The 17,043-nt window shown below is 37.9% G+C and overlaps 1 protein-coding gene across 4 annotated transcripts in view; it reads right to left on the bottom strand.

The window, feature by feature from the left end:
- Positions 1-17,043, bottom strand: part of mtor (mechanistic target of rapamycin kinase) — a 342,240-nt gene that overhangs the window by 273,979 nt on the left and 51,218 nt on the right. For 3 of the 4 annotated variants that reach the window (XM_059951708.1, XM_059951709.1, XM_059951712.1), the window contains 6 exons: positions 16,404-16,539; positions 15,072-15,255; positions 14,038-14,166; positions 12,715-12,959; positions 10,789-11,004; positions 7,616-7,821 (listed from right to left, as the gene is read on the bottom strand). In XM_059951708.1, coding sequence (XP_059807691.1) covers positions 7,616-7,821; positions 10,789-11,004; positions 12,715-12,959; positions 14,038-14,166; positions 15,072-15,255; positions 16,404-16,539 — 1,116 coding nt within the window. The remainder of the gene's footprint in view (positions 1-7,615; positions 7,822-10,788; positions 11,005-12,714; positions 12,960-14,037; positions 14,167-15,071; positions 15,256-16,403; positions 16,540-17,043) is intronic. The other variant, XM_059951711.1, reaches the window with a different exon arrangement.

Raw genomic sequence — 17,043 nt, forward strand, 5'->3', positions numbered from 1 at the left:
TTAGATGGAGAGATGTTGCCCTGCCCACCCATGCTCAATGGCTTAACAACATTATGGCCTGCTTGGACCTTGAAAAAATCCATTATTCAGTTCTTAATTCAGATTTAAAGTTCCATAAGGTCTGGGGACCTTTTATCGAGTACTTTCATAACCTTCCTCTTGACTAGGGTTTTTTTTTCTTTTTTTCGGTCCCTTGCTTTCAGCTCTTTTTTCTGGTAGTAAGCATTATTATCCTCTGTTGCTGAGTGTATTCACAGTCTGGGAGTTTGATTGTCCTGATTTATATTCTCTATATTGTGTTGTGGTTGGTCTGGAGTTTTTTTATTGTGTTGTGGGGTTGGGGGAGGATACTAAGTTTACTTGTCTTCAATTTAGGTGTTTTTTTAAAATTCTCTTTCTTTGTATCATATTGTCATTGTATGCTTAATTTTGCACTGTATTAACGTTCCTCATTCTGATTTGGGGTTTTTTAAATCTGTAAAATGTATAAAAACTAATAAAACAAGAAGAAAATAACTTGAAGGAACACATTCTTGCTTGAGATGCTGTTGCAGTAGGTTTTAGATATTATCATAGCATGAAAAGTGAGTTCTACTCATATCATTGTTTAAACAATGTATTTCCAGTTGGATAACAGAAATTATCTGATCGTTAGTTACTATTACTAAATGCCTTTCAGTTACTAACCCCAGCTCTCTTGCTTTTGACTGCTCACCCTTCCTTGTTAACTAATTTAATTATATAACTGATACACATAAATATAGTTTAATTGAAGTCAGAAAAATCAGTCTATATTCCATATAGAACTGGGGGAAAAGTACATAGCAACATAATATGGAAGAAGCCTGTAAATTCTTTCCCAGATTTTGGTAATGCAATAATTTGGTAATTTTCCAATGCTTTACAAAGTATTGGTTGTGCAGTAAAAATTTCTCCAGGAAAATGGGGGAAATAATACAGGCAACTACTGTAAAGACTCTCTTGATTCAAAATTAAAGTGTTACAATTAAAATCACAAGAGAAAAACACAACAACAGTAGACCTTCTATAGCTCAGAAAAATCTGGTTGTGCATCACAAAACATGCGGTAAATCAGTATCACTGAATCCCTATAGAACAGTTGGCTTGCTTTCTAGACAGCTAAGATTTAAAATATTACAATTTCCAGACTTAAAATTTCAACTGCTCTATATTTTCTGATAAACAGTCTAAAATCTGCAAAAAAAATTATTTTGCAGCATGTAAATAGAGCAACATTAAACAGTGTTGGTAAAGGAAGATAGTTACCAGATCAGACAGTAACAGATACACATTCAACTAATAATTTCTATGTAGTCAAACGCTAATAAAAGTTCAACTTTTATTTTTATTTACTCTATATAAACTTCTAAACAAAATGAATTGATTTAAAATACATCCAATTGTTCTGTTTGGCTTTTAGCACTAACTACTTTGAATGAAAATTCAGGAGACTTGCCCTCTGTTGGGCAAACTTCCAGACATCAGTGGTACTCGTGGAAAATAAGAATACAAAATCTGTACAAAACAAGACCAATACCCATCAAAGTTTTGGCATCTGTTCTGAATTTCCACTGAAAGGGTCACCAGACAATTTAGAAAATGATTTCATTTCCTCCAGGGGCAAGCCTAAGAGAGACCTTAACTGTGTAACTATTTAGCTTGCAACAGTGTCTTACAGTTGAATTTCAATTTACTAAAAGCCTTCCAGTCTCCAAGCTGGAGACTTTAAAGGAAATAGCATGTTCCAACTTATTTCCTTTCACAGACTAAATACCTCCACTCTGCTTTTTGCTCTCTTTTTGCATTTGACAGAGGCCCCAATATTTACAGTGCGTGCACAGGAGGCAGAATCTAGCAATGGCTGAGGTTTAACTTAACAGTAGGAAGTAATTTTGTAATTGCGTTTTTTTCTTCTGTTTCCCACCAAATTTGCAGTTAACCCAAAAGGCTGAAGGTTGTACCCAGGGATCCTTAGGGTCCATCCTCAGCTGAGACTGAAAGGCTGATGACTGCTTGTGCTAGGAATGGTGTTTGCCCAATGTGGGAGGAGGGAGAGGCCATAAATAACACATCGCTTCCTCCTGAAAGGCTGAGGAGATGTGTTCAGTTGGGTCAAGAAGTTTAGAGATGGAACAGTCTGGAATCAAGGCTGAGCACAGAGGGGAAGGCATCATGGTGGGTTTGAAATTTATTAAACTAGTGGTGTTGGGGAATGAAGCTAAGGCCTGTGCTAATGGCTAATCATTCAGCATCAGAGGGGAAGACTAGAACAGAGAGTGAAACCATATCGAGGGGTAGAGCCAGGGCCAGAGTCCAGCCAGACAACAGTGAAAGGGAAAAAGTGACTAGAATTCAAGAGCTGTTGAAGTTTGCAAACATTTGTGCCACTTGCCTTTCTTCCAACTTAGTGGTCACACACACCAACATGGTGTGCAGCTCTGCAGTAACATTTGTTCTTCACAACAGCAATCCCAAGTTTCCATACATCTAGCCACTAATTCTCCACCCCACTCTCACCCTGACATCCCTCTTATACTATTGAAATAACACTTAATGTCAGCCCACACATATTCCCCTTAAATTATTCACCCTTCCTAACATTGTACACCTCTAAAACAGGGGTTCTCAACATCAAGTCCACAAACCCCTCAAGTTAATGGTAGGGGTCCATGGTATAAAAAAGGTTGGGAACCCTGCTCGATAAGATCTCTCTTCATTCTCCTGAGCTCAAGAGAATGAAGTTCAAATCTAACCCAAGTACCCAAAAGCCGGTAAGATCCTCATAAATCTTCTCTCTAATCTTTTAAGATTATTAATATTTTATGATCTTATTGAGTCCACTGAGCCTTTATCAGAACAAGATGATTTGAGATTGAGGAGAGAGGTTATCCGCATCAACCTAACCACCTCCTTCTCCAACAACCCCCACTGGCTGATTGGTAGGAGGCAGCTACTGAGAATAAAAGGATCCTTTTCTGTTTGGCTGTCAGTGACTGGTGGTGTTCCACAGGGGTCAGTGTTGGGCCAGCTTCTTTTAATGATTTAGATTTTCAATGATTTAGATGATGGAATAGATGGCTTTGTTGTCAAGTTTGCAGATGATACAAAGATTGGTGGAGGGGCAGGTAGTTGAGGAAACAGGTGGCTGTAGAAGGACTTAGACAGATTAAGAGAATGGGCAAGACAGTGGCGAATGAAATGGAATGTTGAAAAATACATGGTCATGCACTTTGGTAGTAGAAATAAATGTGCAGACTATTTTCTAAACAGGAAGAAAATCCAAAAATCTGAGATGCAAAAGGACTTGAGGGTCCTTGTGCAGAACACCCTAAAGGTTAACTTGCAGGTAGAGCCGGTGGTGACGAAGGCAAATGCAACATTAGCATTCATTTCAAGAGGTCTAGAATACAAGAGCAGGCAATATGATGCTGAGGCTTTATAAGGCACTGGTGAAGCCTCACAGTTTGAGCTCTTCATCTAAGAAAAGATGTGCTGTCAATGGAGAGGTTCAGAGGAAGTTCACAAGGATAATTCTGGGAATGAAAGGGTTATCATACGAGGAACGTTTGATAGCTCTGGGTCTGTACTTGCTGGAACACAGAAGGAAGAGATGGGATCACATTGAAACCTTTTGAATGTTGAAAGTCCAAGACAGGGCAGATGTGGAAAAAATTATTTCCCATGGTGGGAGAGTCTAGGACACAGGGCACAGCCTCATGATAGAGGGCAGTCCATTTAAAACAAAGATACAGAGAAATTTCTTTAGCCAGAGAGTGGTGAATTTGTGGAATTTATTAAGCAGCTGTGGAGGCCAGGTCATTGGGTGTACTTAAGGCAGAGCTTGGCAGGTTCTTGATTGGTCATGGCATCAAAGGTAATGGGAAGAAGGCTGGGGAGTAGGGCTAACTAAGAGGATAAAATAAAATGATCAGCCATGATTGAATGGTGGAGCAGACTCAATGGGCCAAATGGCCTTATTCTGCTCCTATGTCTTATAGTTTTATGGTCTAAACAACAGTACTGCAATTAAAATGGAATCTGCTATTCTGCAATAGTCTAGCACCTCCACTACTAAATTATAATAATCAATTTTTCAGTAAATTCTACCCACAGACTTTTAGGAAACCACAGATGCATCCATTTGAATTATTTACCTTCTCCAAGCAGAGAGCCTTTCTTGTACCTCATTATTATTCCTATCTCTTTTACTTGGCAGCGTGGTATTCCTTGGTTTTTAAGAAAAGTGTTTACCAATTATTTTAACTATACTGTCTGCAGTTTTGAATAGATCATCTTCATTCCTCCTCTTATTCACAGAATACTTTACATTTCCTTTTATGTTAGCTGTCAGGCAAACTTCTCTACTTTGAGAAGGTGGATCATTTGTGTTTTTCCTAGGGTGGGGGTGGGGGTTAAAATTAGCTGAAAGGTTAAGGTGTGAAAAGTAAGAGCTAAATGTAAGAGAATGGGATTAGTTCAGATGGGCAACCTGATAGGCATGGATGAGTTAGGCTGAACGACCCTTTTCTGCTCTGAGTGTGTGCAGGAATCAGCAACCTACACGCCATGCACGCCCGTTCGCTACTTGATCCACTCTCTCTTTCATTGCACAGGGTTCAGGGATTGCCTGATCTTTTCCCACTACACTGTACCCACATAAGCTCCTTTTAAAGTCAATCCAATGACATATTAGTTTTACCTGTCAATCTTTGTTTTCAATTTACCTAGGCAAGATCACCTTTCATCAATTTATCTAAGATTTCAGTTTTATAAGTCTATTTGCACTTTCTCCATTATTAATCAAAATATTTTTGATGTACGACCACTCCCATGTTTCTCTACCCACAGTTGGTCAACTTCATTTTCCAAGAGCCAGAACCAGCAGCATCTTTTGGCGATGGGGCAGAAACATACTAATCAAGACAGGGCCATTTCAACTGGTTGGGAGAGAAACAAGATGTTATTAATCCCTCACAAGAATGATTTTCTGCAATGTACACAATCAAAAAAAAATTGTACAACTACTCTTTCAGCCAATTATAATTAAATAAATTTGACATATTATTCATGCTTAGTAGCCACCCAGTAAGATTTATCATTATTTTCCCCTCTCCCAAATCATCTACATCTCAAAAATCTAAAGGATGCAACTGTGTAGAATCATTGATCCCTGAACCATTCGCTCAAAATAAACACCAAAGCCACTCACATACACCACCTACTGGCAAAATATATAATCTCCTCGAGTATATTAAAATAAGCAGTAAACAAACCATGCACGTAACATCCAGGTCTGCTGGCATCTAAAAAGACGAAGAATATAAGTCTATACCAAAAACATTAATCTGTCTCTTCTCCCTTAAATGTTTCTTTCTGTTCAGTGTGGTGGTAATATAGACATTAACGAAGTAATGCATAAATGGAGAAGTGAAACCAAAATATGTGTAACTAGAGCACCAAAACACTGCAAAGCGATTTTTGTTGTTTAGGAGAAAGGGAAGGAAAGATGGAGAATGAAAATTAACTCCATAAGTGTGATGTCACACATCCTGATTTAAAACAAAGTTAACAATGCATTGAATGGAAGTCAAATCAGTGCTACATAAATGCAAAGGGATCTGCGAGTAGCGTTTGTGATATGTTAAAGGCTGCACCTTAGGTAGATGGGTTACAATGAAACTCTGGTCTTTATAACAATATAGAAAAGTTAAAAGCTAAAAGATAATGATGAGATAAATATAAAGTGCTGGACATAGCACGTCAGGAAATGTGCAAAGAGAGAAAAATTATTATTTTGTTCTCCATAGATGTAGTGTGGATTGCTGCCTCAAGTAGGTTACATCCATCATTAAGGATTCTTAGCATTGGGAGCATGACCTCTTCTCATTGCTACTATCAAGGAGGAGGTACAGAAACCTGAAGACACACACTCAACATTTTAGGAATAGCTTCTTCCCTCTGGCATAGATTTCAAAATGGTCCATGAACCTATGAATACTGCCACACTATTCTACTATTTTAGTACTTCTTGTAATTTATAATAGTTTTAAGTTTTGCACTGCATTGCTGCCACAAAAAACAATTTCATGGCATATGATAATAAACCTGATTCTGATTTCAATTTTATTTCAGTGACCTGGCACATCCTTTTTTTCCTTCAGAATAGTAATTATGCCACACTAGATCTTAAAATATCAGTTAGAGAAGCAAATATAGTATTGAACTGTGCAATATAGGGAGAACTTTGAGATTGACAGAGAGAAAACAAATTCTCCAAAGTTCCAACTGCTATGAGAAAATCAAAGTGAAATATACAAAAAGTGACAATGTCATTTATGTAACACTTACAGTATGAAAACAGGCCATCTCGGCCCTTCTATCCGTGTCGAACGCTTACTCTCACCTAGTCCCACCGACCTGCACTCAGCCCATAACCCTCCATTCCTTTCCTGTCCATATACCTAATTTTTTTTTAAATGACAAAATCAAACCTGCCTCTACCACTTCTACCAGAATCTTGTTCCACACAGCTACCACTCTCTGGGTAAAGAAGTTCCCCCTTGTGTTAACCCTAAACTTTTGCCCCTCAACTCTCAACTCATGTCCTTTTGTTTGAATCTCCCCTACTCTCAATGGAAAAATCTCCCCTACTCTCAATGGATGATACATTAAAAATGTAAACTATGGATAGAGTATATGGAAACAGCATATTTGTAATACTTTCAGGGCTGTTTAACAAGGTTAAAAACAATAATTACTTATGGAACTACTTGGTGATACAATTGTTGGAAGGACATGGAATGCACTTCATGATTTGTGGTTGAGGTAGGAATAACATATAATGGAATCACATGGGCAAAATAACAATTTGCAGATCTATTTGCTAAAATAAAGAATAAATATCATGGAGTTGATCCACCAAAAATCTTAATCCTACACTGTACTTTTTTATTTTGATGTTGGAAGGCCCGATACGAATTTCTCTGGATTTTTTTCATATCGAATTTTGAGAACTACATAGAACTTACAGCAGAGCTACTCTATTCAATACAGCTGCTTTGAGCCAGTGGTTATAATCTATATGAGCATTCTTCCCTTCTAATTATCTCCTTCTGCCGTACTTTTTAAACCCTCTAATCATTTCTCCCTTCCATTATCTTCCAGACTTCTGAAATGAGACTCACTCAGTTTAATACAGTTCCCTTTTGCATGCATATGGCATATGCACCAATGAAGATTGCTATGAAAATTTTTGGGGAAAAAGTAAAACATGTTATATCAAAAGTTTTGCCTTATTGGACATAGTACTGACAGAGATAAGTGTTCACAGTTAAGGAAATCTTTCTATCTTTCCTTTCGGTTAGTCCTGACGAAGGGTCTCAGCCCAAAACGTCAACAGCGCTTCTCCCTATAGATGCTGCCTGACCTGCTGTGTTCCACCAGCATGTTGTGTGTGTTGTTGTTTGAATTTCCAGCATCTGCAGATTTCCTCGTGTTGACAGTTAAGGCATTATATTTTTGGTTTGTACATTAAGTGGTGTACATGGTTTGAAATCCGTAGCTACTAGAAAATAATCATTTTAAAAACTCTCACCTGTATCAGCATTTTGCGAAGAAAAGGCATCACAAATGCAGGATTCATGCTGCTCAATCTACCAATCGTGCAGATGGCTAGCTCTCGAATTTCAAAGACTTCATCATTCAGTGCCACGAAAAGAGCTTGCAGATTCTCAGCTTGGGCTAAATGGGCATCAAAACGTTCATCTAATGATGCCAGCACGCAGTACCGAATATCAGGATCTGAATAAGCAAAAGGGATAAGCTGATTTTCTCCATAAATTTATAAAATATCAAAACTTAGAACAGCTGATCGAACTGTAATATGTATTCTACTCGTGTACTTGCTAGAGTATTTATGTTTTCCTAAACACATTCACATTTACATTTTAAAAACAGAACATTCCACTAGCCCAGGGATCGGCAACGTTTACCACTGAAAGAGCCAATATGGACCCATTTCCCACAGAAAAGAAAACACTGGGAGCCACAAAATGAAATAACACTGCATACAACGGGTTTTTTTTTTGCCTTTATGCTATGTATAAACAAACTATAATGTGTTGCATTTATGAAATTGATGAACTCCTGCAGAGAAAACGAAATTACATTTCTGCATGCAACAAAAACATTTTGAACTCCGAAAAAAAGATGTTGGGTTGAAGGTTACTCCTTGGATCGAAGAATTAAAAGAAAGCGCGCACTGGCGGGTGTCAGGCATTGGCAGTGGTGATGTATATTAATAGCGATAAAAAACACGTTGTAGCGGTGTGCTACACGCAGCGCTAAAATAATGACACTGCAGTCAAAGGTAACTTTATTCGAACTAAACAGCCTTGCTTTAAAGCCTCCCTCAACCCGTCCCCGTGGGCGCGGATGCTCCAAAAGACACGTACTCACAAACCCCCGTAGGCTATCTCCCTTAGTCGGAACGGTAGCTAATTGTGAGCCGGTTCGGATGTGCCAGGAAACGGTGTCTCCGCAAAGTTTTCATATTGTACAAGATCACCATAATCTTCAAATTTCGAATTACATTTCAAAAGCTAACAAACCACGGGGAGCCGCATCACAGAGATCAAAGAGCCGCATGTGGCTCTGGAGCCGCAGGTTGCCGACCTCTGCACTAGCCAAAGTAATGGAACAGTATCCAATAGTTCAATGCTTCCTATTGTTTTGGTGAGCTTTTGGAGAAAATAAATCCTCATGCAGATTTTACTTCCTATTTTTAACCAGATTCAGAAGATATAGAACATAAACACAGGCAAGTTTGCAAAACTCTTTCAATCTGAACTGTGACAAAATAGGCTACAGGCTCAAAACTTAGTAAAACTAAACTTCAGAGAGGCTTTTTCGTACTAAGATATACGGAATTCTAGGAAGTATAGCACAGATTTTTAGAAGATCTGAATCCAAGATGAGAAAATTCAAAATAAACTGTACTCTTTAGTCTAGCACTGTTTAATATAAATGCTTATTTTCCCAATGATGTTTTATTAGTTTGACAAAAGCACAGGATTTACTTTATAAATTATCCATAGGAACTACAGTTAAAAGTCCTTAGCCTTCAACAGCTGAAGTTTTCAAAAATAAAGGAACCAGGGTTAGATTTCAGTCTAAAAGGTGTTCAACAATACAGTGGATTCTGGTTAATTGGGCCATTGGTTAATCAGGGCAGCAGCTTATTTGGGACAACTCTTAAGGAACAAAACCTGATCGAGAAAATAATCAGGATTCCCTCCACTTATTTACGACATTCTGCCACTTAATTGGGGAAGGAGACTGTTGCCGAACAGTTTCTAAATAGCATCAGGCACATGCACTTGTGTGGGCGTTAGAAACTACACAGTGCTAAGAGCCAACAGTTTTTAAATAGCAACAATTGTATGCGCTTGTGTTCAAAAAGCTATGGTTTTTGTCATTGATAGCTGGTGAGAAATAAACAGGAAGACCATTCAGAACTGTTTTGCTCAGAGGTTTCAAGCATTCGTGCTTGGAGATGCCAGAAATTGCTGGGAGTGAAAATGAAATGACTTCACAAGTACATGTTACAATGAAAACGAAGATTTGAAAGATGCAATCGTCAATAGCATTGTATGACGGCAGTTCATTATCTACACTAGGCGTTTGTTCAGTTACAGTCAATCAAAAGAATGTGTATTGGTCCAATCATAACTATAAAGAACTAACGTGGTTTTATAGTACTGTAGTTGTATTGATATCATTCTGATGTGTTCCCTATTTCATTTAAATACATAATTTCTTTTGGTGTTTGTGTGCAGTGCCCTTTTCCTCCAAACAGTGGCGTGCATTTCTGCCAAAAAGTTCAACTTTTGTCTCATCTGTTTTTTGGAGACCAGTGGTGTCCTCCATGGTGTCCATCCATGAACACAATCCTTGTTCAGTTGTTTTCTTATAGTGGACACGTGATCAGAGACTTTAGCACAAGTTCTAGAAATTTCTGCAGGTTTTCTGCTGTTACCCTTGGGTTCTTTTTCACCTCTTTCAGCATTGTACATTGTGTTCCTGATGTGATCTTTGCAGGACGCTCACTCCTACAGAGAAGAGCAACAGTACAGAGTTCCCTCCATTTGTAAACGACTTCTCTTACTGTGGACTGATGAACACTCAGGTCTTTAGAAATGCTTTTGTAGCCTTTTCCAGCTTCATGTATCTCTGCAATTCCTCTTCTAAGATCCTCTGAAAGTTGTTTTGATTGAGGAATGATGCACATAAACAGATCTTTCTTAAGAAGAGCAGGCTTTGTCAGTAACCTGACCTGATGTGTATTTTCTTAACAGGCAGGGCATCTTTACAACCCATACCTTCAATCTCATCTCATTGGTTGGAACAACTGACTCTAAATAGCCTTTGTAGAAAGCATCACCCCAGAGGTTCAGGTTTTTTTTTTACCCTAGACTGTGATTGCTTATATACTGTTAAATAATATTAAGTACTGTGATTACTCTGTATTGACAAGTAGTACAATTGTTTGTGTGTTATTAATTTAGGCAGATTGTGTTTGTCTATTATTGTGACTTAGATTAAGATCAGAGCACACTTTATGTAACTAATGCAGAAAAAAAGGTAATTGCAAAGGGTTCACAAACTTTTTCTTGCAATAGTACGTCCCAATGTGCCCTGATTAAATGGAATCCGCTGTATTTCACTCTTTAAACATGACCTTATCCCTACTAAATTCAGAAAAATTACCTGGATCTGTAATTCCTACAACAAGGAGTTTACTAAGTACATCTGCCACGACTTGAACAGCTGTCTGACTGACAACATGGCCATGACCACTGATAAGATGAACTGATGGAGTAAGTAGTCTTGAACAAGTTCTAGCTGCTTCCATTCGAATCTCTTTGTGCTCACTGTTAAGGAAGTGGTCTGCACAGTGTCTGACAAACTGGGTAAGAGAGTGGCCTGCATAAAAGCAAAAATGATTCTGTAATTAGAAATGTGAACAGTAATAATATTTGGAAATTCAGATTTTTGTACCTAAAATACAATATGGAGATCACAAGATATATCAGTAAATATTGTTTAAAACGATCCAAGTGAACATGGACCAGATAGATTAATTATATCTTAGTACTTAGCTTGAGTTTCTATAATATCCCCATGTAGTTTAAAAACTTTTGAAATCATGTTCTATTTTAGATATCAATAAATGGTACAGAAGATAATAAATACTATTGTCCACAAAACTATTTTAAACTTGAACTGTCACACAATACTGTGCCCTGCTCTAATCTGGATCCATCAGCCCACTGGAGAGATACTGAGACAATTATTTTAAAAATAATTTCCCCAAGATAAAATCATCCATAAACAAATGACAAAGCAAAGGAGGAGATATTAAATATGGTGAATGAAACTAATTTACATTAGCCTTTACATCCCACTCCTTCTCAAAATCCAGTCCCAGTGAGCCCTTTCTGCTGAAAAGGTATTTTACTAGCTTGTCATTCAATTTAGTCTACAAAACCATCTCCTCTACAATGTGCAAATCAAACACTGGGTAGTAATTCTCAGTACAAGTCATGTGTCACAACCATGTCATTGTAACTTTCTGATCTATGACTTTGACCTCTTCATCCTCAACCATAAACTCTAAAGTCAACTAGAAACCTTTTGGATTAATTAGTTTGAAAGCATTTACATATCAACATAAACATCAATAATTTCAGATTAAACACAATTGTCAGAACAACATATAATAACTCCAATAATGTAGACTACTGCTCCTCTGGACCAATACTTCCCTTTTATTTTCCCCTCGGATAGTTACCATCTTTCTTTACTTTGTACTCTTCTTCTGTCATTTAAACAATCCTCCTTTTCATCCTTCCCTCTTACCTCCCCGGTCTATAGATACACAAGACTGAATCATGTTGCTATATGCCAAGAACCAGTGTATATCAGACATGATGTAGGATTAGTTCCCATGTTCATTTTTTGTCATTTGTAGACATCTTAATTATCTTTTTTTTCAATAGATATACTTTTAACCCTATATACTAGTTTCAATAGTTTTATATCTGAACATTAGCTCATAAAAATTGTCTTCTAGCTTTGATATGAACTGAAGCTCAACCTCAACTTTCCCTCCTTTCAAAAGCTGTTGAGGCATTTCAAGGACAGGCCTGAGCAGTACACCATCCAGATCCAAATTGTACTTCACCAGGGTGAAAATGTTAACTAGACTGGCTCCCTGCACTTAGGCCACATAAGTAGGGATTGAAATGGCATTTCAGGAGGGGCAGATTTAGCCTAATCCTATCTTTTGTTAAAACTTTTGTTTTAAACCACAGAAACTGTGCTCCTGCAGACTAAAAGGAGGAACTATAAAGGTTAATCTCACTTCCCAGCTCTTGAAACACAGTGAAGTTCATGAACTTTCAGTTGTTCAGAGACCTTTCAAATGTGGTGAGTGCTTTTGCCTCATCCAGTTTTCCACACCCACTTTTGAAACTTGGGTGCCCTGTTCTGGTGCAAAGCCATTGATCTTAAAAGTTACACCAGTTGGCCTCTCCACATGCTGTTAGGGCTGCTTCAGTTTTATTATTTTAAAATGCAATCACATACTTTGATTTACATTTCTTATGACCTCCTAAATTGAGGACATCTTACCCTCAAATTCAAAGGTGCCCAAGGTACGAAGTGCAAGAGTTATGCATCCAACATCATTTGCTTCAGGGATATTCATCAAGCTGGGGGATGCAAGCTGTTGAGCTAAACTTTTGGGCATGCCTGGGTGTCGAAGAGGTTTATGCATCAGCACCAGTGACAACATCTTCAGTAAGCCATCCTGAATATCCTTTTTAAGTGCTGGTATGTGTCGACATAGATCGTGCAGTACAGCTGTCAAAGCAGGACTTTAAAGAAGAAACAGCGATATTATTGGAAAGAGATTCAACACTGTAAATGAATAAATGAGTGCTACTAAAGGCCAATAAAGCTAGAAAATGCTGGAAGCAAACATGAAAGGTTTTCTCTTCCCGCAGATGCTGCCTGACCTGTTGATGTTTCCAGCATTTGAAGTTTTTATTCCAGATTCCCAGCATATGTGTGATTTTGATTTACAGTTGTTAAATGCAACACAACTCGAGGCACACAGCCAATTTGTATATTACGAGCTATCCAATACCTGACTCCTTGAGTATTGGAATTTGTTCCTTCTTTTAAAATGATCATTACAAAATTACCTACAAAGACTTGTCAAATACTGTCTTTGGATTTGCCACCACTCTGCCCCTCCCACACACCCCTTGCATATCTTTAATCCCTAGAGGTGTCTAGGTAAAATACTATAATCACCTGAAATAAACAGGTATTACCTGGATCTCAACAGCCTAATATAAAATTTGCATTCAAATGGCGAACAGAAAATTTGGAAAATATAAAATCTTGTCTAGAACTCTTCATCACAGTCCTGATGAAGGGTCTCGGCCCATAACATCAACTGTTTACTCTGTTACACAGATGCTGTCTGGCCTGCTGAGTTCCTCCAGCACTTTGAGCATGTTGCTTTAGATTTCCAGCATCTGCAGATTTTCTTGTGTTTGTGAAAATATAAAATCTCCTGTCCATACTGGACGATAAACTATTTTACATTAATTTTGCTGTACTGGATTCAACACAATTGTATATTTAAATTGATCATTAGTGAATGCTTTACTACATTTATCAAGGCATGGAAGTTCAAATCTAAAACTGCTCCATTCTGCAAAACAAATGACACTGTACAATAATAGCATGAAAGCAAATAACATTTAATTAAATTAGCCCTATGATACAGAATGAAACTATATGTTCAGTGATTAAGCTTTTACCTTATTTTTGCTGGCACTTTTAATACCACCCAGCATTTAAAAAAGTCGAAAAGGCCAAAAGTCACAATTAAATTAGAAGCATTCCACAAAATGAACAGTTACAGTACAAATGGTTCATTACCTGAGCCCAACAGCAAGCATCTGCTCTAGTAGTTCCTTAATATCTTGCTGGATAGTTGGTCCAATAGCTCTAGCTAACATACATATACAAGTAAACACAGTTGCATCCACTTGAACAGGCTTTTGCCGTCTAGAAAACAAGAACATAAAGGAAGGTAGATGCATGCTACTTTAAATTATTTTATAACACATTTTTAAGCCAACTTAATTAAAGACATGACACAGGCACCCAGCTGACCGTTCATGGGTTCAATCTGATCTCTATATTTCAATGATCTCTAATACATTTACAGTATATTTCTAAGAATCTTGAAATACGCCATTTATCCTCTAGGTTTTCAATATATTTAATATCTAAACAAAACTATCTATAAAAATGTTGCTATTGATCAGCGGAAAATAGAAATGAAAAACAGACTCGTCTCCATGAAGAAATTCAACTTCTCTGTTGATTCCTCTGGCCCATATAACTTAAAGGAGAGCAAGAACATGTTGAATGGTATGGTATGTTTGAGACCCTTCCTAAGTACTGGAAGCACAAATGACCCAGCCACCTTTCCCATTGGTTTATTTATTGAGATACAGAGTGCAGTAGGCCCTTCCAGCTCTAAGAGCTGTGCTGCCCAGCAACCTTAGCCTAATTACAGAACAATTGTCTTTGGACCACAGAAGGAAACAATGCGGTCACAGGAAGAACGTACAAGCAGTGGAATTAAATCCAGGTCACTGGTAAAGCGTTGTGCTAGCCACTATCCTACCATGCCACCTCTGACTGCCACGTCTGTGGAAACCTCTCCTGTTGTCAGATTGACCTAATTACCAACTTCAGACTGAACTGGAATGGAAATAAGTTATTTGTGATCCCAATGAACTGATTAAAAATAGGAAAATTAAAAGAACACCCACAAATGTGTTGCTCATGTGAACCTATTGGTGCAAGTTTCTATTTACTTCACAACCAGATAATATTTAACGCCTGAATGAACATTTTAAGCAAAATACTTCACAGTGCTTATTAATTTGTTGTGCTATTACTTGTGAGCAAAATCCTTCGGTGGGAGGGCTGCTTTTAAAATGTCCAGGATTCTTGGCATATATGGATCAAGGTCTGTTTTTACAGCCACTACCAGTAGACCCAGGGCTTGGAATGCAGCAGCACGTTCTTTTTCTCTTTTCAGACAGGCCAACAGATGGTTCATGGATTCATACAGATGCTGTTCTGTAAAATTCAGAATATACATTTATCAGTAATAAATATACAACCAGCACTACATGGAATAGGAAAAGATCTGGCACGTGAGATCTTGAGGCCCAAATCCATACACCCTGAAAGAGGCAATGCATGTTGTTATAGTAGTAAACAAGGCTATGGTATGCTGGGCATCATTGGTGGAGACATGGGGTATGAAGAGTCAGCAAATTAGGAGGCAGTTGCATAAAACCTTGGGTGGACCCCACTTGGGGTATTACAGAGTCCTGATCCTCCCATTTCAGAAGGGTGTGGTTGTTTTGGAGAAGGTTCAGAAGAAATTAGCAGGATGCTGCCTGGATTAAAGGATATTAACTACAAGGAAAGGTTGGACAAATTTTCACCGTTTTCACTAGAGTGTCAGAGCCTGAAGGGAAGTCTGATGGATGGAGGTTTTGAAAATGATGAGGGGCATGCATAGTGTAGACCATAGGTGTCAAACTCAAGGCCCGCAGGCCATATCCGGCCTAGCGTACAATTATATCCGGCCCATGAGATCACTTTAGATAGATCTATTACTTTAATTATTAATGGCCTGGCGATATGAAGCCTATGATTGTAAGTTAATACCAATCATAAAAATAATGCTTGCTCAGCAGTCTTCTTCATAAGAAACGGAATTTGTGAAGTGAAACACTTTGTTGTTATAGCAGAGACTGAGACACGAGAACAGGCTGAAAAAAATGGAGGCGATGAAAGCTGCGTTCGCACGCGCCCGACTGATCCGGCCCGCATGAAGCTGCATTTTGCCCAATCCGGCCCGTGACCTAAAATGAGTTTGACACCCCTGGTGTAGACAGTTAGAATTTTTTCTCCAGAATAGAAATGTTGAGTAGTAGGGTGAAAGTTTAAAATTATGCAGAAAATGGATCATGTACCATAAACAAATACAATCCTAATTGGTCTCATTTCCCTACTTTCAACTGGATGCATTTTAATCAGTGAATCAATTCCCTTTTGAAAGTAGCAACTGTTTCTATTTCCATCACCCTTTCAGATAAGGCATCCCCAAATAGAGAAGAAAAACTTCTAATTTCCCCCATGACTTCTTTTGAAAATTACTTTAAATCCATGTACTCTTGACCAACTTAACATGAAAAATGAGGTTGAAAAATTACCTGAGGTTTCCATACCTTTTCGCTCACCCGTGAACAAAAGGGGTTTAAAAGCAGCAAGACGGGGAATCAAGTTTAAAATTGCCATTTGAATCAGTGGATTCTTGCTGCTGCGATACTTCAGCACCCAATGAATTACCTTTAAAAGATCATGCAACATGTAAAAAACCTGGATTTCAACACCATCTCTTATGCTACTATTGCTGCATGTGAAATCAGGGCAAGATGCAAAATCTAACAAACATTGGGAAAAGAAACTTTCTCTTGGACTAGATACAGTTGGGCTTGGTTGTAAGGTTCCAGAAAGAAAAAAAGAATTAACTCGCTAGCCTGGGTTTACTAAAGCACACAAAAAATAAGCAAAATTTCTGAAAAATGTTACAGGTCATCTATATTCCTAGTCAAACATCTGAAGATCTCAATTTTTAATCAGAGACACAAGTTGAATTCCAATGATTGCCAAGAAATTTATATTCATGTTATACATCTATAATGACAATGAATAAATCATCAGTTTGGAATTTAAAACAAATACATCTGGTCGACTGAAATGTAAACAGAAAATGCTGAAAACACTCAGCTTAGAAAAGAACAATAAACTGCAACTAAAATTTTACCACTAAAATTATTTCACAATCTTTGT

This window comes from Hypanus sabinus, chromosome 27 (assembly GCF_030144855.1).
Source record: "Hypanus sabinus isolate sHypSab1 chromosome 27, sHypSab1.hap1, whole genome shotgun sequence".
NCBI lineage: Eukaryota > Metazoa > Chordata > Chondrichthyes > Myliobatiformes > Dasyatidae > Hypanus > Hypanus sabinus.